Source organism: Erithacus rubecula, assembly GCF_903797595.1.
Source record: "Erithacus rubecula genome assembly, chromosome: 4".
In the NCBI taxonomy this organism is placed as follows: Eukaryota; Metazoa; Chordata; class Aves; order Passeriformes; family Muscicapidae; genus Erithacus; species Erithacus rubecula.
The window spans coordinates 46,238,819-46,259,589 of NC_136686.1; the positions used below are offsets into that span (position 1 = coordinate 46,238,819).

At 40.5% G+C, this 20,771-nt stretch overlaps 2 protein-coding genes across 2 annotated transcripts in view; one reads left to right on the forward strand and one right to left on the reverse strand.

Annotated features, from left to right (window-relative positions):
* CFTR (CF transmembrane conductance regulator) overlaps positions 1-9,786 on the forward strand; it is an 86,284-nt gene extending 76,498 nt beyond the window's left edge. Inside the window, exons 24-27 of the mRNA XM_079304917.1 lie at positions 3,851-3,940; positions 6,304-6,476; positions 6,804-6,909; positions 8,354-9,786. Coding sequence (XP_079161043.1) covers positions 3,851-3,940; positions 6,304-6,476; positions 6,804-6,909; positions 8,354-8,560 — 576 coding nt within the window. The 3' untranslated portion in view covers positions 8,561-9,786. The remainder of the gene's footprint in view (positions 1-3,850; positions 3,941-6,303; positions 6,477-6,803; positions 6,910-8,353) is intronic.
* Positions 9,787-16,053: 6,267 nt separating this feature from the next.
* CTTNBP2 (cortactin binding protein 2) overlaps positions 16,054-20,771 on the reverse strand; it is a 74,916-nt gene continuing 70,198 nt past the window's right edge. The window contains exons 21-23 of the mRNA XM_079304574.1: positions 20,215-20,347; positions 18,049-18,150; positions 16,054-16,387 (exon numbers count right to left, since the gene is read on the reverse strand). Coding sequence (XP_079160700.1) covers positions 16,229-16,387; positions 18,049-18,150; positions 20,215-20,347 — 394 coding nt within the window. The 3' untranslated portion in view covers positions 16,054-16,228. The remainder of the gene's footprint in view (positions 16,388-18,048; positions 18,151-20,214; positions 20,348-20,771) is intronic.

The window sequence follows — 20,771 nt, forward strand, 5'->3', positions numbered from 1 at the left end:
TTTCCTGTTAAAACAAGTGATGAGAAACCTGAGACCCATGAGGTGCTGCTAGCTTCAAGGAAAGGGATGACTTCTCATGTTTTCTTGAGTATTATTCCTAGTGGAGTGAGTGGATCTCACACTGCTTTCGACATGCAAATACTCCATATAGAGTTAAAATCAAGCTTAACATGGAGAACAAGTTTTCTACAATTTGCCAGCTTACAAAAAATCAAATTTGTTTTGCTCCTTTACTTTACTGAAGAAGTGAAATTTTGCAACTTTTATCTTTGTAGTTCCAGTTTTTCAGCAGCTATCACATTCTGTTGATTGTATCTGTCTGTCTCTAGCATTATTTCTCATACCATTCAGACTTGCTTACTTTTGGAGGTCCTGGCTGCTTTGTGATGTGTCAGCACACTCCTGCCTGGTGCAGTGCTGGGCACAGCCACTTCCCAAGCTGCTTCCAAGAGAGTCCTGCAGAGCCTGGGTTCCTGCAGAGCTTTGGGATGAGTCAGCATCACCATGGTGGGGAGCATCCATTGCATCAGACCTGTGCACAGAGCAGCTGGGGGTGTTAATTAACAGCCCCACGTGCTCATGCTCATTTTGGGCAGGATATAGATTGTTTTCTACATCGTGGGTTCAGTGCTGCCAGGAGCACAGCACTCATATTTACCAGTAAGCTCTGTGGGAGATAGATGCTTTGGCATCTTCGAGGGAGAATGTTACAGAACTGGTCCCAGAAACCTCTCAGGTTTTTGTTTCTGTGCTCTTATTCTTATATCAATGTGAAATCCCTGAAGGACAGTTATGAGAACAGATCCTCTAACTTTGCACCTAGTGCTAAAGCATTTCCATAGTACCCCAATTTTATTTCACGTTGATATTGCTGCTGTAACAGACACAGCAGAGGAGGCTGCATGGAGGTCATGCTGTTGCCACTCATAACTTCTCTGTGCATGGAGCTGCTGCCTGGCTCCAGCTGATGTTACATCTGTTCTCCAGCCCTGGAGCATGTTGGCAGAAGGGTCCATGGGTCTTGCTGAGGACCTGCACACAGGTTGCAAGAACAGCTACTTGCAGCCAGGATACTTTCACTCCTTAGCAGCCTCTTGTCAGCTGATCCTTAACTCCTCTGTAAGCATTCCTTAGGTACTCTGGGGTCTTGATGCTCCTCATAACACATACATTGCTTAGGAAGCTTGTTGCCATATACACCAACACACAGGCTTGTAGCCACTGATGGGAAATAATGCCCTTCAGAAGGGTTGATTTGCAATATTTGGGGTGGTCAGAACATAAACATGATCATATTTATGTTTCCAAATGTTTTGCTTCTGGGTGGATGTCAGGTCTAAGAAACTATTTGTTGTATAATCACACCCACCATCATCCTGTGGGGATTTGAACAAGTGACTGAGAAGGAAATTATTCCATATTTGCTGCCAGTCTACCCAGCCATCCATTCACCCTTCCAATGCTCTCCTTATTTCTACTTCTTCCATATTTATGAACAATGTAAGTCCTTCATATTCACTTTTGTTTCACTTTTGTTTCTAGTTTTTAAGAATGTGGAGAGATTTGTTTCTGCTTCTCTTCAAGTAGACTCTAAACTGCCCAGGTGATTCATGTGGTATTTGCTTAAGTGAACCCTACAGGGTTTCTAATGAGCTGGGAGGAAGGAGGTGTTGAAATGGAGAAATACCAGAATTCAAGACAATGTAGTATTTACTTTGGGGGGATGAAAAACCAACCCTGCTTTTGAAAATAGCTTGCTTTCAGTGCCCTGCTTGTTGAAAGTCCAATTATTAGAAATAGCAGCAGCTTCAGAAGAAAGTTGTAACTTCATTGCTCTGCCTGGTGCACTTCAGCAGGAATGTTATTCAGCCCTATCTTTAAAACTGGTTTGTTCAGTTAACTGTTCTTTGCCACTGAGAAGTGAAAACATGTATTCCATTAGTTAAATGTGTGAGGCTCACAGTGTGAACAAACCCACGTCTGACACTGTTTCCACAGCATTGTTGTTTCCACCACACCCACTCCTTGGAAGAACCTAATCCTGATGCAAATATGTCACCCCACTCGCCACCTCACCAGTGCAGGGCATGGGAAAAGGGCTGTGCTGTACTTCACCCAGGCTTTCACTGTTTTGAACAATAACAATTAAAAGGGAAAGAGTCTCCTTTTCCCCCATTGTCTCTACAAAAAGTACTTCAGTGATTAATTTTTAGCCGAGTGTGGCTCTGCAGCTCTGTCAGTGTGTTGTTTGCCATGTGCTGAAGGTATCATTGCAGTAAAATCCACCCCACTGAGTGCACAGCACCACAGTGCAGCTGCTTTTCTCCTCTGGCTTCTTGAATTAGTTATTTCTTTCTCTTTTACACCAAATGAGTTGGCAATGGCATGCACATCTTAATCTATCAAATTAATTAATATAATTTATTTTCTTCTGCAATGTTTACACTTCTAATGAATCATAATTAAATTATTAATGTAAATGTGTATATAAATCACTTTGATGAAAGGATGCCAAGTTCCTAGGTTGGGTTAGATGGAGGCTGTGGTAGACAGGCCAGACTCTGGGAGAGCACTTGCTAAGTGTATTCTCCCAGTTATTTTCTGCTGGTGCAGCTAGTCCTTCACTGCTTTTGGTAGTGTTTGACTACCAAGACTCCAGGAACTTACGTGGCTGTGAATCACTGGCATTTCAACACATTTCCCCTAAATAAATACTTTGTTTAGAAAGACAGAAGAAAATAATTGTCTCAAATTTTTCCTCTTGGTATTTGTTGTGTATGTACACGGAAAGAGGAGCAAATGGCAATATTTCTCAACAAGGCACTTAATTCTTTGGGAGCAAGTTCTCCCCTCTACAAACAGCAGAAGTACCTCACAGCATAGAAAAAAAATAGTTTCTTAAGAAATGTTGTACAGCTTCAGTGTCCATTGAAGAATCTTATTTCCATCAGAATCTGCCCCATGTAAAAAGAGATTGAACAAATATTTAATTTTGTCTGAGTCACTGCTTCTTGGGCTACAAAACGTGTATCTGAGGTATGATTGCCTAAATCTGCTTGCCTGAAATGATGGGGAAAGCAGATTGGGCTGGTAAACTTCATTTGGAGAGGTGCATTGCTGTCAGGGCCAGGAAATCTCCTCCTCATCTCCTGCAGGGAAGGTGGGAGCAGGACAGAGCCGGGAGTGAGCCCAGCTGCAGCTCCATCCTGGAAACTCTGACACAGCAGGCTCTGCTGCTGCTGCTCTGTGACAGTGACAGTGAGACAGAGAAGGAGCATCCTTAGAGACAGGGCTGCCACACGCTGAAATGCCAGGCAACAGAATGATGCTGAGATGTGCATTTGGATACAATTTATTACAAAAAGAAATTCATTGATGAAAAACAGCTTGGGATAGTGTCCCTGAACTTTTACTAATAAGCAATAGTTTTTTTTTCCTCTCCAAAGAAAATGGTGGAAGTACACACTTTAGTTTGATAATCTTTTTCAGTATGTTTGAGTATGCTTCATGCAGTCCAGAATCACAAATAATTTAAAAACATTCATTTCAAAATGACAATACAGGCAATGTTTTATTCTGAAAACTGCTGAAATCTGGGGTTTGCTGGTTTTCAGACAAATTGGACAAAGATTTCATTAAGATAGTTGCCAAAATCTAAACGTATAAGTGTTTTCAAAATCACTTTCTTTCTAGAAAAATATATTTTTAAAAAAATTTATTTCCTGCAGTTAGCATCATCTGGTAATTGCAGAAGGTTATTCTTTTCTCTTTATGCTTCACAATTTCTGAAGCCTTATACAATGTTTCAAATTATATATCTACCTGTGTCCCTACATCTTTTTTCTTGCAGAAAGTGTTCATATTTTCTGGAACTTTTCGGATGAATTTGGATCCTTATGGGCAGTGGAATGATGAAGAAATATGGAAAGTTGCAGAGGAGGTAAACTTGTTCAGTGTTATTTGTCTCCCTCTGGTGATGTGGTTACAGCAGGGTGCAGTGTAGGTTAAATGATTGTAATATTTTACATTTATGTAGAATCTTAGGAAACAAGTGCAGGGGAAGGGTCATGCTGTGTCATATCTATTATGTTTCATATCAATAGTTATTTCAATTCTCAGACCATTGTGAAGCCAGCTGAGAGGAGCTCTCTCTGACAAAGGATTCAGGCTTTTGTTCTACTTGTGTCATGGAGCTTCCTTTGCCATGGAAAATAAGAGTCATGGAATGTTAGAATTTCAAACCTGAAGGTTGCCTTCTAATACTTCGCTGAGGTTTTAACAACACATTTTTTCCAGTTCCCAAGCTTAGGGGCCAGATTCTCTTTCCCACAGATTGCAGCTGTCAGGTGCCACCTCTTGGCTCTGGCAGTTCTTCATGGGCTGCACAGGTGACTGTAATGCCCAGGAAAAGTCAGGTGAGCATCACAGCAGGGAAAGGCCTGCAGCCTAGAAAGTGGATACCTTTTTCTAAGGTACAGATTACCTAATTAATACAGACCTAGCCATGAATGGGTGCTATTTTCCCTGTTTATTGTAAGTCTCACATGTCAAAAAATACTTGCAGGTGTGGGACTTAATCTGAAAGCTTCCTCCTTTCCCATTCAGGAGGTTAACTCTGTCTCTGCTTGCTTTCCTGTTTGTTTTTTTTTTTAATTTATTTTCTTCCCTACATTTGGAAAAGAGGAAAATAGACATATTTTGTGACTAATTTACTGTCAAATAAAAATACCATGACATTTTTGTTTAGATGATGTGACAGCAGCTTTTCAGACAGCCCTAGCAGAGGCAATAGCATGCTAAGTGCTGTTTTTCTGCTTCTCTGAGGCTCAGGAAAAAATTGAGTGTGGATCAATATCCCCTTTCTTGCAGAAGATAAGCTCTCCTGCTTTGGAGGATTGTTTCTAGTGTGTATTTGAATTGAGTTTGGGATTTTAAAGAGCTAAAGCTCTTTTACAATGGCATTAAAAGAATTTTTGAAATGTTTATCATTGAGGAGTTTGGCAAAGCTGTATGTGATACTGAGGTTTTGATTGCACAGGCAAGAATGCAAAGCAAATAGAAAAAAGAAAGAGCTGTAATGCTTTTTACTGGGAGTGATTGGATTGTTTACCAAGTTCATGCTCTTGAAGTCTGGCTTGGCAGTGGCAGTGAGTCAGCGAAACTTTGGGAGCACGGCACAGAAATGAACTGTCAGCTTATTCCAGACACATGTTGACTGCTGAGGATTTAGAGGATCCTCCTGAGATCAGCATAAGCTTTTTACACTCCTTGCAATCAACTGCAAAGAACAAGGCCTTGTCTGATTTTTATTGCCCCCATATTTCAGCACCTGAATCTGTCAGACTTATGTCAACTTGTGAGCTTAAGTCTTACTTCTGCAGTCAGCTGTCTGAACCCTATGGGTACATGGAGAGACCTTGTGCAGTTTTAAGAAAAAGCACCTTTTCCATCCATTGAATGCAAAACTTCCTTAAGGACACAATATGTATTCAAAAGAGAACAAGACAAAAACACTGGCCTTAATTTGCTTACAGATTAAAGCATCAGCTCTTCAGAAGTGCAACACATATACCCATACACCACAGTTTAATATGGCTTCCATGCAAAGTGAAACCATTTTGTAGGAATTCCAATTTTTTGTTTTTCCTGGAATGCAAATTAGTTGCAGATCAGTAATATTTTAAAAATCCAAGGGAGGAGACATTTATAAATTGCTGGAGCTCCATTACATTATTCTAATGTATTATTGAGCCATGTAAATCACATATATTTCCTAATTTTCATAATTTGTAAAAATGTCTCTCTAAACACTGTTGATAAGGCCAAGGACCACAGTTGGTTTGGATCTGTGGAAGATTAAAAGCTTTTCTTTGAGGTGTAAATCTCCCAAGGAAAGCAAACAGGAGCACTGGAAGAAACAGACAGAAAACATCTCCTGGCAAAGGCAGCAGCTTCTCTTGGCATGGGCAACCCTCTAAACACTTTGTCACCAGTGCCAGAGGGAAGCCCCTTGTACCTTTAGTATACTCAAAGTGCACACCACTTTTGGGGCAGCAGAAGGAGCACCTGGAAACACTGTCAGAGCTGTAGAGACAGCAGCCATGATGACCAGGGTTATTTTCTCTCTTGCTATAATGTAGCATATACATTTTGGTCGTTTATTTTTAAACTCCTAGTAACTAAAGAGGCCTGTTTTCCTTTCAAAAATCACTTTCCGTAGCATTTACAAAGATGTAAATGATTGCTACAGTCAGCAGTAATTATATCTTGCCAATTTTTTGTGTCCTTTTTTTTCTCTGGCAGGTTGGACTGAAGTCTGTAATAGAGCAATTTCCAGGCAAGCTTGATTTTGTTCTTGTGGATGGAGGCTGTGTCCTCAGTCATGGGCACAAACAGCTGATGTGCCTCGCCCGGTCAGTCCTCAGCAAAGCTAAAATTTTGCTGCTTGATGAACCAAGTGCCCACCTGGACCCTGTGTATGTTTTGTTCATTTGTTCTGTTTTCTAATCTGGAATAAGAAAACCTGTGAGGAAGCACCACTAAAGAAACCTTTTGTAACTTGTGTGGCCATTTACTAAACCTGATTTCAGTAATGTATGTTGGTAACTGTGCAGGCCATCAGGGAGGCTGGCGTACAGCTTTACTCTGTGGCTGGGGGTGCTTTGGGCAGAGGTGCAGCTGAGGCACTGCAGAGCTGTGTCCCTGTGTGGCAGCTCTACAGCCCACAGCCACTGCTGCACACATCAGTGCAGCCATGGGCATGCACCCTGCAGTCTGAATGCCAGTGTTTGTTTGCCTTGCAGAACTTCCCAAGTGATCAGGAAGACCCTGAAGCACGCGTTTGCCAACTGCACAGTGATACTGTCTGAGCACAGGCTGGAGGCCATGCTGGAGTGCCAGAGATTTTTGGTGAGCATTCCTCAGAGGTTCACTTACTGCTGTCTCACTGCATTTGATGAACATGCAAAACACACCAAGTGGAAATGTTGATGTTTTCTGGATTGATGGGGGTCATTCAGGGCAGTTGAGCAACCTACCCACAGCAGAACTGCAGCAGGCTCCTGTTTGCTCTTTCACCAGATCTGTCCCAGATACCTGTGTTCAGATGAGCTGGGTCATGCTCTGGAGCAGCAAGAAGGAAAGTTTCAAGCAGAAGGAAAGTTGTGTAGGCTATCCAACTGCTGATCCAGATGCTTTATATTTTTGATTGGCTCAGGAGATTCAGAAAAATCTCATCATCTCACAGAGTTTCACAATTGCAAATGCAGAATCAGCTGCACTTGAGCAATAGGGGTCTGCTGGCGAAGAGGGGTTTCCTAGTATGTGATGATCAGAATTGCTGATTTCTTTCAACAAGCTATGTAAATATTCCTTTCATGTGTAATCAAGGGGATAAATTACTAGAGTCCTGGGGTATTTCCTTTGTTACATAAAAATGGTTAATAAAAAAAAAGGCAAGCTATGTAAATTGTTTTTAAAAATCAGGTTCCTCTCACTGTTTTCTTTTCACTCTTCTATGAGAGGGCATCTAAATTTTATTAGCAGAGTGAAACACAGTTTTTGATGTCTATTTGATTGGGTGCATTAGCACAGCAGGAAGAACAGTGCCTGTTAAAGCAGTCTAGTCACTAGGCAGGCTGTACATCCTTCTGGATGTGCTGCTCCTCTGTGCTGGACTCTGCCTCACCCCAGCTGCTGTGGCAGCAGAGCCCTAGCCCAGGCAGCCTTTACTCTGAAAAGGCTTCCCACCCTCCAGACCACATTTTAGCAGCAGGGATGCTAAAAGTTCTCTCCTGCCAGACCTGTGCCCTCCCCAGAGATGTGCTGACATTGCAGTGCCTGCCTGATTTTTCCTTGGCTCCTGTCTGGCAGGCAGTCTGGCACAACCTTACAGGGCAAACTTCTTGTCTCCTTCAAACAGAGGTGAGCAGCGCTTCCTTGTTCTGTGAGAAGAAAGCAAAGAAAGCCTGGCACTTTGCTGGCAGCCTTCTCCTTCTGTTTGTGATAAAAAAAATTAACACTTTCCTAACTGGGTGGTCTAGCAGTGCCAGGAAAATGCCAAGATACTGGGAGATTTCAACAAAGGGACTCAGAGATAAAAGAAGAAACCAGCCAGGCCAGCAGCACTTTGTAATTTGAGCAATACGCACCTTTTCCACACGTTCAAATTTTAATGTGTGTTTTTGTGGTTGTAATTAACAACTGCAAACTAGAAATTAGAAATTGTAAATTGGTCTTTTTCTGTTAGAAGATGTTCACCATGTCTTCACGACTCTTCCCTGCTCCATTAGTTGCATTAGCTGAATTCTGTCAGCACCCCCACTGCTCATCTAACAGGGTGATGTTTCTCCAGGTAATCGAGGACAATAAATTGAGGCAGTACGAATCCATTCAGAAGCTGCTGAATGAGAAGAGCTCCTTCAGGCAGGCCATCAGTCACGCCGAGCGCCTCAAGCTACTCCCAGCACACCACAGAAACTCCAGCAAACGTAAACCCCGACCCCAAATCACTGCCTTGCAGGAGGAGACAGAGGAAGAAGTGCAGGAGACAAGACTGTGAGATGCTGTGTAGAGACCCTCTGTGGTGTGAATGGTCAGCAGTGCCCCATGATGACAGGACCAGCACTTCTGAACATCCCTCAGCCACGCACAAATTCAGCCTTCCAGGAGGTGCTTACTGCAGCCACCACATGAGCATGTGGGAATTGCTTCCCTTCTGTGGTTAATCAGGTGCAAGTTAGTACATTCTTTGAGGTTTTGCCACTTATAGTGGTGAAACCAGATTTCCTCTGGAAAGCTGCTCTGATTGGATACAAACGAGACAGCAAGCAGAAGTAACCTGCCTAGCCTGACATAATTGCTTCAGAAAACTTTTAGAAATGCTCCTGCTGGGGTCAGAGGACTAGACAGCAGGAAGAATGTGAAAAAAAATAATCAAATCTGGGTGGAAAATGGAAAAATCAGTATGTAAAAAACTTCTGCGGATTCACTTCCTGAAAATGAATTAAGGGACAATATCAGCAAGGCACACAAAAAACTTCCTCCTCTTTGTTCTCCATGCAGTAACTGTAATTTCAGCTTAGCAGGAAAGGCCAAATGCCACGTGCATAGGTGAAAATGAAGGAAGAGAGGATATTGTCTTGGAAGCCAATCAAAATCTGTCATGTCTTCACAGTTAAGGGAGAATTGGTATTTCCTCTTAAAACCTAGGAGACTGTTAACCTGACCCTGCACACACTCACAATTGGATGAGTGTAGGCTGACATCACTGTCTAGGTAAAGGCAGGACTCCTGGTAGTGGATCTGTAATGGTTTGCACAGGTCTGGTGTCTTTATATACTTTGTATTTGGCCAAAAAAAAAAAAAAAAAAAAAAAAAAAAAACCAAAAAAAAAAAAAAAAAGGTAGAAACCTCTCAGAAGTAGACTTTAATAATGAAATTAATTTTTATACTCTTCTGGTTTGCAGTTTTATTATGGAACTGAATATTCTCCTGAATATTTTATTTATTTTAATATTGTTGCAAACTTTTGCTAAGGAAATTATGTATTTTAAGAGTGATTACGTATTATAAAGAAAAATATATTTGTACAAAAAGTTTTATATTTGGATTGTTGCAGGGATATTTTGCTATTAGACTTTGATGTTTCATTATGCTAGAGCTGTTGAAAACGAGGGCAGCCCCAAGAGTTTGGCCAGGTACTGTCCAATGTTGTCTTTGTGCACTAAAGTATTCCAGTGTAATACAGGTGGTTTAGATTATTTTTTTCTTTAAATAAATTTTTAAAAAGAGAAACTGCCTCTATGACACATTATAAACTGCTCCCGCCTTCCCAGAGGAGGCAGGCGCTGTGGACTGACTGCTTGCACTTCAGTCATTGCTGCCTATCCAAAGGATGGAGATGATGCTCAGCCATTGCTGCCTATCCAAAATATGGGCACGATGCTCAGTCATCACTGCCTATCCAAAGGATGGACACGATGTCTAGGCATTGCCGCCTATCCCAAGGTGGGCACGATGCTCAGTTATTGCCCCCTATCCGAAGGTGGGCACGATGTCCAGGCATTGCCGCCTATCCCAAGGTGGGCACGATGCTCAGTTATTGCCACCTATCCGAAGGTGGGCAGGTTGTCCAGTCATCGCCGCCTATCCGCGGCACAGGCTCGATGCTCAGTGTGCGGTGCAAGCGGAGGCACAGGCTCGATGCTCAGTGTGCGGCGCAGGCGGAGGCACAGGCTCGATGCTCAGTGTGCGGCGCAGGCGGAGGCACAGGCTCGATGCTCAGTGTGCGGTGCAGGCGGAGGCACAGGCTCGATGCTCAGTGTGCGGTGCAGGCGGAGGCGCGGCGCTGCCGGGGCTCTCGGCCGGCTCGGGCGGCACTAGGTGGTGCTGCGGGCCCCGAAGGCTGCAGCGCGGGCTGCGCTCCGCCCGGGGTCCCGCTCCCGCCCGAGCCCCGCAGCTCCCTGCCACGAGCAAGGCTTGGAGTGACCTCTTTGGGGCTGGCCTGGGCTGTGCCGCTCTCCTGGGCTGCTCAGGGCGCCGCTGGGTCCGGCGGAGCCCGCAGCCACTGGAGCTCACTCCGGAGCTGCCCACCCTGCGTAACGCTGCTTTCCCTCTAGCTCTGTCTCCCATCGTATACTTTCTGGCCTTCATTGCACATTTCCTCTGCAAATACTTGTTGGCGGATTTTTTACTGCCCTGTCCTTCATACTATACGTTTATGCTTGTCTATCTTCTAGCACTTACCTGGGTCTCCTTCTTTCTCCTCCTTGAGCTGCCTGATTTTCTCCACAAAGCAATATCTCTTGTTTACAAAGCATTTTGGATATCCTTGGGTCTCAATTTTGCCATGTTACTGTTTCTTTGCCACTAAAATCTGCTTGATTTATAACAATGGAAAACCAACTGTGTATTGAAGTAGCATCACTTTTGAATCCCATCTCCAATCCCCTTATCCCCTCAAACTGTTCACCTCACAGTTTGTCCCCTTTCTCACATAATCAGCTCTGCGTTCGTATTTTACAGTGTGGCCAAGCCTGGCTGGGAGGTCAGGGCTGCTGCAGCACAGCCAAGTCCAAGGAGGCGTGCCAAGGGTCACTCTTTTTCAGGAAGTTACTCAGAGTTAGAGCAGACACACCAAGTGGGGGAGTTTATTATCTAAATAAACAAGATGATCAGAAAGATCATCAGCAGAAAAGATCATCAGCAGAAAAGAACCATGGTGTCATTAGAACCAGTGCATGCTTCAGAGCTTGCGCAACTGGCCAAGTTTTGTGTCACTGTCAGACTTACAAGATGGTAGGTAAGCTGGATTCAGCAGATGAGGATACATTTCAGGGTAGAAAAACATAAATACAACAGAAGCATGTAGTAGATGGGACATATGGAAGCTGCTGATACAAACACTCAGAAGGAGGACTTTGAGGGAAAAAGTAAACCAGTTAACTGATTGCCCCCACCCTGCGCTGCAACACTCACCGAAACACCTTCTGCCATCAGTGCCCAGCTACCACCATCACACTGCCAGTCCCGAAGCACAGGTGAGAAGCAGTCCTCTCAGGGCAACTCAGGGAAGAGTGTGCTGTTTCTTTCAGTCCCAAACCACTGCTTCAGGTCCTCTGGAGTTCAGGCTGGAACAGGAGGTAAGTTAGTACCAGTCTCCATGAAGAGGACGACACAGCCTCCTTCCCAACAAAGGTTGAGAAGAGCACGGTACCTTCCAGAACAAGTGTTCTTGTACTTGCTGTCAGGGGGTGACAGCTCCCAGGGATGTTTGTCTGAAACAAATCTCGGAAGTTGCACAACAACAAAGTTGAAAAGAGATTCTGTAGCTGTCCTTAAGTACAGTGGAGAAGGGTAGTCACACTGCTAGTACAGCCCTAAGAAGCTCTTGGGAGAGCAAAAGCTAAGCAAGAATAGCCTAAACAAATTTGAACTAAGCACACTTACCCATTTTCATAAATCTTACATACAAACTAACTACACAAAGTAGTTTGACAATCATCATTAGCGGGAACTGCTCAGTATCTCACGAGTCAAACAAGCCTGCTATTCCAACCAACAACTTTGCTTTCACAGTTGCTTAACTGGTGTCTTACCAGCTATGCTTTATTCATTCAATACCCATTTCCAAAGTACTTCTTAAAATCCATCTTTTCCAGTTCCACAAACCCCAAATATCTCAGGATGTTACAATCAGAGCTGCTAAATAACTGATGGCCTCTATGATTTTTGAATTCTCTCTATCCTGTTTAAGCAACATGCTTATTTCTTAGTAATTTAAGGCCTTTTAAAGCATTTTCCTGTATTAATTCTAAATTGGTGTTAATTGCTGGAGGTAATTTCAGAACCATATAATTTGTTTAATTTTATTTACCTAAAAAGTGTTTTGGTGTTTATTTTTTCCTCATTTTTCTATTTTAGATTTGGTATTTTATGTCTATAATTACTTGCTATGATTTAACATTTGTAAAAAAACCCACGCCGCTTTAGAAATTATGTTCAATTGTTCATTAATGGACCATTAGTTGCTACCTAAAAGCATCTTGCAAATTAAGCAATGCAATGTAATACAGTAACACATTTCCTTTACAAACCCCCATGTTTCTAAACCAATTTCCTGTTCCTAGGATAAACAACATTTATACTAAGTTCATTCTCCAGGGCTCTCTTCAACCTCAAAATACAACCCTTGTAAAATGCAGCCAGAGGTTTCTGAGTGATGCTATAGCCCAGTACAACCATACCTTGTGCTCCTTTAAAGTCACTGCTTCAAATTTCTTGAGGAACAGCCCCCTCAGTAATTCTGAAGTCTCTTAGCTATGGTTTGACCATCATAAACATCACTTTAGCCAGAGTTATGACCAATAAAGTGATCCTTCATCCTTCGAGTATTTTCCACCACCAGAGGCTGTTTTGCTTTTCTAGTTCTACTGGAAAGCCGGAGGGTTTTTGATGTATTTTGTAAATCACTTGAGCTGTATTACAGGAAGAGATGTGCTTCAGGCCTGCTGGTTTTGCTGTTGAATGTTGCTGTCTTTGTTGAATGATGGATTAGGTTTTTTCATGCTTTTAATTTTAGTGTTCATGCTCAGCAACCCAAGAACAAAGACAAATAATGTCTGATGGATTCAGATGTTCACTTAAGGAGCACAGTCCGTGGTCTTGTCAAAAAATAAGAACCATAGGAGAGATGCTGAAAGTTTTTTGTTTCAGGACTGACTTGAAGTGGAGAGCTGGAATGTTTAGTACTTTCCAGAGATGATGGATGTGAAGTGTCTTTCATGTTTTTCTGGCTGAAGACATTGGCGTGTATACAGAACGTAGTATAGTCAGAGGAGGGCTAAAAGTCCTTCACTGCCACAGTGGCCTGTCAGATGGATTCAATGGTAGAAGGTTCCCTATACTTTCTGAGATACCCCTCCACAGAGACTAGGTGTCTCTCTCTTCACTTACCTCTTTTAAAGGTATGTGGTAATAACTGGGAGCAGGTGCAGCATGAATGGCTGTGGCCCACCACAGCACACTCTAATCCTCTCTGCTTGAGACACAGGAAGCGAGGAAGAGAAAGGATTTTGCCCATTACAAACCCAAAGTGAGAGTAGCTGGTATGACAAGTCACTCATGAGGAGTGCTGTTTGCAGCATCACAGGAAGAACCTGAAGACACAGTGAAACCCTGAGCTCATGTACAGAGCCTGGCCTTGCTTCAGCACAACCTATCATAAACCAAGTGATAAGCCAGCAGAGAAGTCAGCATGTCCACAAACAAACTGTGTTATGGTTATGTGGTGTTCACTCTTTGAGAGCAGGAGCTGAGAGAGATTAGCACTTAGTGCAGAAGAGAAGAACCAGTAAGGAGATCTGCAAGATACTGTGAGATTAAAGCTGCATGGAGATCACAGACTGTGTTAAATTGACAGACAGACAAACAAAATGACAGCAGACAGAAGCCAAACAGGTAAAAGATGCAGATGGAGAATTTAGCACAGTGGGCTGAAAGGGAAGGATAATGAGGGCATTGAAAAGCAATGCTAAATTTAGCAAAAGACCTAACTTTCACACCATGATCAAAGTTACTCTGTCCTCCACAGATTTTTGTGCACAGTACAGTACTGATTAGTTTTCACTCTCCCAAACAGCATGTAGTTTTAAAATATGCCTCAAAATATCCTTTAGGACACTGCACAGTATCTTCCCACCCAGAACCACAATTAACTCTTGAGTTAAATGAGGTCTGACATTTCCAAGGTGTATTTTAAATGCAGAACAAACCTAATTTAGAAGCATGTCAGGATTTTTCTTTTCTTATAGCTCTTAAAAAAAATTACAAATTCTGATGTTGAAATTTTTGTGATCCTTAGAAACAGTGTCTTCCCCTTGTGTTCCTCCTTTGCCATGAAATCCATACCTGAGTTTCTCACACAAGCTATCACACTGCTGCTCACTGCTTCAGCACATCAGGGATCCTACTTGCTGAGACTCACTGGTCCAACCTGCAGTGCTTCACAGCTGACTCATTCTGCTAAGAACCACCAGCAGAACCAGCATCCATTTTTCAGCACAAAAATGAATAAAAAAGTAAAAGTAAAAATCAATCTCTAGAAAAATGATATGTATTTGGTTACACATTACTATCACACAGCAAACTGGTCTTAGTGAAACAGCAATTGTCCAAAACCAAGGTCCTTTCTAAATACATCATGCAGGAAATGATTTTAGAAATAAGCTTCTAATATTCAATATCTCTATCTATATAATATCTATAGAACCAACACACACACACAAACTAAGAGAAATAAAGACAATATGCCATACAAAGATTTTATTGACATGAGTCTGGGATGATTGTTTTACATACAAAGGCAAAGCATTAGGAAACAGTTAATCCTTTCCTCTGATCTTAATTTGAGAAAAATGCTCTTTTGGATATTAGAGGCATATCACTGTCCAAGTTGTCCAAACCATCTCTCACTAACCCAGCAGAAGGCATCTAAATCTGATCTCAAGAAAAATCTGCACTTTCCCCTGCCTTATAGGTGAGCTATCTTGACAGCACACATTGCCACCTTCCTACAATTCACAAGGATTTACTGCAGTAATTGCAACTACTGTAGAAAGAGGCTGGGGAAATATGCCCTGCATAGAAACTGTCCCTCATGGGAACATGATCTACCTCAGTGGTGAAGAGAAAAATGACAGAGTTAATTTTAACTGCAACTCAAGTATCATTTTACAGCAATTACATCTTAAATCCACAACAGAAATTGATAATTACATAGTAACTCATTGCTACTACATTATTTTGGATAATACTGTAGTTGAGCTTTTGCTCAAATTCTTGTTCAGTTCAATCTGTTTCTGTAAAACACTGTTATTTCTTGGATGTTTTTAAAACACTAATGAAGCATATAAAAGTTTTTACAGTATACAAGAAAGCCTACGTTAATCAATGATCACATTTTCTTCAATTCTATCAAAGAGTCTGAGAAAAATAACTTTTGTTGCACTTTAATTTCTCAATCTCTTTCCTTTTTTAAGAGATGAAAGTTAGAAAATAAATTCATTACATTTTAGATGAAAAGAAGCTTGAGAAAAACAAAATCACAATTCAGCAGGCAGATGAGGATGATGAAATCAAAGTATTTAATATGGCTTGTAGCTGAAAGTAATCAATCTGCAATTCCAAACATTTAAGTTATTGCCACATTCACTAATTTTTCATTAAGTGAAGATAAAACATCTTTAAAATGCATGAACAATAGCTTTAAGCCATTGTATATATTGTGCAACTCATCTGAATGCAGGTTAACATGTGAACTTAATCGAATATATTTATGTACAGTATATACACAAATAGAATCCTGTGGTAGGTACCCCTGAATATTATAATTTAAATAAGTAATTTTCATAATAAAAGAAGAAAAACCCCAACTATTTATGGAGGAGGCAAAATGCCCCTTTCTGAACTTTAAATCAATATAATTTCTACCTGATGTACATAGAAATAAAACTGTGGTCCTGTACAAACTTTATATTACAGGGTAACAGTTTGTTTTTAAAAAATATTTACATATTTAAGTACTTGGTTCTTTGCAATAGAGATTATATGAACACAAAAAAAATTGTAAGATAGGCAGGTTTATTTATTGGATTTTTCTATTTGTTCTTTTTTGTGCAAATTCCAAATCACTCTTTTTGTGTTATTATCTGCCTCTATTTGCCTTGTATTACTGCTGCTGCTTTTTTTTTGTATTCTGAGAAGGCTGGGTGACTTTGCTTCTAGGAACAGGAAGAAAAGATTTGACTCTTGAAACACCCAACTCTGTTTTTGATTTACTGTTGCTGCTTTCCATAGTTCGACTGCTGCTGACAGGACGCATTCCATCCTAGAAATAAATAAAGAAAAGCATTTTGTGTATAAATAAAAATCACTATTTGACATGGCTGGGTTGTGTTTCCTTCATTTCCCCAGAAAAATATTTTTTTTTATTCTGTATGAAATCTTTTGACCAAGTTTTTCCCACACCTCCCAAGTAGCTAAGTTTGTCCACTTGCAAGTCAATATAATAATGCCTTCTGTTGTTAGCAGGAATTCGTAAAGAAAAAAAAAATCACTAGGAAAAAGGTACAGTAGGTCTGGTCAGCTGACTTAGCTTATTATCCAGGATTCACTACTATGTGAAACTCTGATTTGGGATGCCTGAAAATATATTTAGAGAAATACTCAAAAGGAATACACCTACTTGTGGATCTGCAAGGTTAAAATTATTTCTTTTAGTGGAGACTGTTCTATGGATTTTAAGGAAAATTACAGAAAGTATTCTAACTTTCTGAATATTTGGATATGAAGATGTATGATTGCAAGGCTGGTAACTCATCCGACCCTGAGACTGGCTCAGCAGGTCAGAGCATGGGGCTGATAACACCAAGGTTGTGGGTTCAGTCTTTGTATGGCTTATTCTCTTAAAAGCAGGACATGAAGATCCTTGTGGGTCCCTTCCAATTCAGAATATTTGGTGGCCTGTCAATGTCAGCTCTTTAAATGCTAAGGTGTGCAATATTTCATTGTATCTGAAGAGGATGGTGTTTCCAGAAAACATTTTATTGCAGTCAGATACAACATCAGGATTGACCTCCAAAAGACCCATATTAAAGGAACACAGAAGGCCTGGTAAGGGAACACAGACCAAAAATTATGCCCTGGCTAAGATAATTGAGCTCAGAACTTCTCTTGATGTTCAAAACCACAGAGAGCAAAAAAGAAAAGGGAACAAAATGGAACAACAGAGAAAACATAACTTTCCAAACAATGAAAAATAAGCAGGACATAATCTTACCTTTGTACTTAAGGATGGTAGCACCCACAAACAATAATATAAATTTGTGAAAAGAAGATTATATTAGACTTACTAGATCTTCCAATAATATTCAACTTATCTTCCTGCTCTGAAACCACTCTGAAGTTTATTCACATACATAGCATAGCAAGACGACTGTATATTTCAACAAAGAGGTCAAAGATAGGAACTGAATACCCCTAAAAATGTTATTCTTCACAAACTTTGGTAATAACATATCTTTTCAGTATTTTTGCCCCTGAGAGCTTTGACATAAAAGCAACCAGCAATTTTACATCAAGAATTTTAAAAGTGGTGCTTTTACAAACTTACTGAATGACATTAATTGAGAGGAAACCACAAACTTGTTTTTTATTTCTCTTCATAGATGATGGAAATAACTTGCAATGTCAATGTAATATCAAAAGTACATGGCATAGGGAGATGGCTTTATGTAAAAAGCTAAAACTGAAAGCAAATAGATCCATTGTTTTAATAAATCTTTAGCTTCCATTAAGACACATGAATGGAACTTGGCATGGTAGTCTAGCAAGTTTCCTAAGAAACTTTTTTTTATATAGAATATAAACCCATCGTGACAGTTTTTTCTTGTCACAAACAGCACTAATTCTTAGGATCCAATTAGAAATTCAAATTTGGAGAAACTCAAGACACCATTCCTATTCTGCTGCAAAATTCATTTCACTTACCTTCTGTGCTGTTGTTTTAGTTGGGTTAGTACCACTTGCTGAAAATACAGGAATGTTCTGGGAGTTACTGAATATGAGTAACTCATCCTTAGAATCTGCAATCTAAAGAAAGATAAGGAAATGGTGATTTTTTTAGTTATTCATAGAGATTATGTTTCAATTTGCCAATTTTTGGAGACTTGATTTTATTTTCATGATTTCTGTACAATGCAATGCATAAATATCCAAAGAACAATTAAAATATCTCTTCTTTACTCTTGAGTGCATTTTTAGAAGATGAGAGATGGAGATTTCGTATCAACTATAATCAGAGGAAGATTAAACATGCATTTCCAGGGTAATACTTCTCGGTGCAGCTTAAGGGCAGTTTCCCATCCAATTTTACTCAGCCCCCAGGAACATCAGAGAAAGGAATAATCGCTTCCTCTTTTTCCTGCCATGTTTCTTACCTACTATTTTTCCTTCCCTTTATCCTATTTCTCCTGACCAGGAAATAACAGATAGAGCCTGGTCAAGATGCTGTCCTCACTGAACACTAGGTTCAGATCCAGGGACAAGCTGATCCAATTCAATTCTGCAACTGCAAAAGTACTCAATACCAACCCACTGAAGGCAGCAGGAACATATTCAAGTGAAAGGGCAAATTAAAGAGCAGAAGTACTTATTCTGTTGGCAGCCTGAAATTACATCACACAAAGAAAGCATGCAACAGCACCCTTACTTCTGCAAGGCTCTACTAGGCAGCTGGGGAATTAACAACAGAAATTCCAGCCAAGGATGGTTCCACCCATGGTGAGGAAACTGAACAAAAGACTTGACATCTATCTCCTTCCTTATCTAACCCGTATTTCCTTGAATTGTCATCAACAAGCAATTACACTTTGCGTGTTATTAAACACAATTTTAAGTTGGTTACCATTTCTTTAAGCACATCCCATTATTTAAGGACAGCTACAGTAAATCCCTGCTAACTGACTAGCGATTAGCCTGCCAGCTTGGTGCATGTGACTCATGCATGTACTGTAAGTACTTTAAGAAAAACAACCCAAACCAAAACACTATAATAAAGGGTTTCAATAAATAGGTTGAAAAATCTTCCCAAACACAATATTTCTTTTTTTTAATAGAAACTTAGTTGTGTTCTAAGAATAAACAGAATACTTAATAAAGCAAAACTAATGGAACTGCTGTTCAGGGATATCCTAGAGGATGTCATGCACAGCCTAACTGGACAATAACCTATGACTGACTCTATCTGTGTTTCAAAAGATATGGAACAGCTGTTCCAGTGTGAAAACAGCCTGCTGTCACAGCCATCCACTTCAGCTGTGCTGGGGGAAAGATGAAAAAGAATAAATAGCTTCAGCCACAGGGAAAGCTGCATGGTATAAAAGGAAAAATGAGAGATCCACAGCTCCACACTCTGCCTCAACAGGCCTCTCATAACCACCCACAACCCATTCCAACATAGAATTTATCCCAAGACTATGAGCCCTGCAAGCAGCCTTCACTTTCTTTTGCCAATGTTAAAGAACCAGGCCAATCCATCCTCATTGCTTGGGGCAGTAAACTGCATCTTGTCTACACGGCAGGAGAGCTTTGAGGCAGTTCTGTGAAGGATGATGGGATCGTATCAAACAAACCACATGTTCAATGCATATTAGGGAAAACTTTCTATGTTTTTAAGACTACAGAACAGTTTGCCACTGGGAGCAATGAGAGCATGAAACATAACAAGGGAACCGTAATGCAGGGATGGCTGTTCTCAGAGAAGTGGTCACAACACCAAGCCTGACAGAGTTCAAGAGTTGGGACAATGCTCTCAGGCACATGGTGTGACTCTTGGTGTGATCCTGTGCAGAGCCAGGTGTCAGATTCAATGATCCTTGTGTGTCCCTTCCAAATCAGCCTGTTCTACAATTCTACAAAAATTTCATCCTCCACTGGAAAAATCTCCACAAGAAAAATCGGGGAAGGTGTAATTTAAAATGGTGTATCAGAATACTTACCCTCAAATGTCTCATATATTAGTTGATTTTGGTTTATTCCCAAATAATTCAATAATTTTATTCAGTTCAAGCAGGGCTTGTAAATAAAAAAATTATTTTAAATAACAAACAACTGAATATGGTAATGCAGTAAATTATTTAAAAGCCTTGTGTTTACCTTGCTTATATCAGGCTCAGATTTGCTGGAACACATACTTTGAAGTTCCTGCACAAGATCTACTTCATCATCAGAACCAACAGACAGCCTTTGCTCCAGATTTAATGTTCTCAAATGATCCTTCTCTGAAGATCTGGTTAGAAACCCAAACAAACAATGAGAGAGAACATTTAAATTAAGCTATTATACAGAATTTAAAAATAAATATTATAGGACACCTCAAAAATAGTATTTTTTTCTCAGATGGCCTTTACTACTACAAACAAACACAAAATAGCATCTAATGAAGTGACAGCAGTAATTGTCAATAATTATGTCATAATAGATCTTTATATACAAATTATTATCTCTATTCTGAAAATCTAAAAAAGGATTCCTCTATCTAGTATTTTCAAAGAATCCCTTATTTTTAAGATGCAGCAATCAATTTCATTCCACTCTGCTTTTTGGAAGGAATTCCAAACACTTGAAAAAAAACCTTCTGGCATAATGGAAGTATAAATATTCTATTTTCTCTGTGCCTGTGAATGAGAAAGAACCAAGGTTTGAGATTGAAG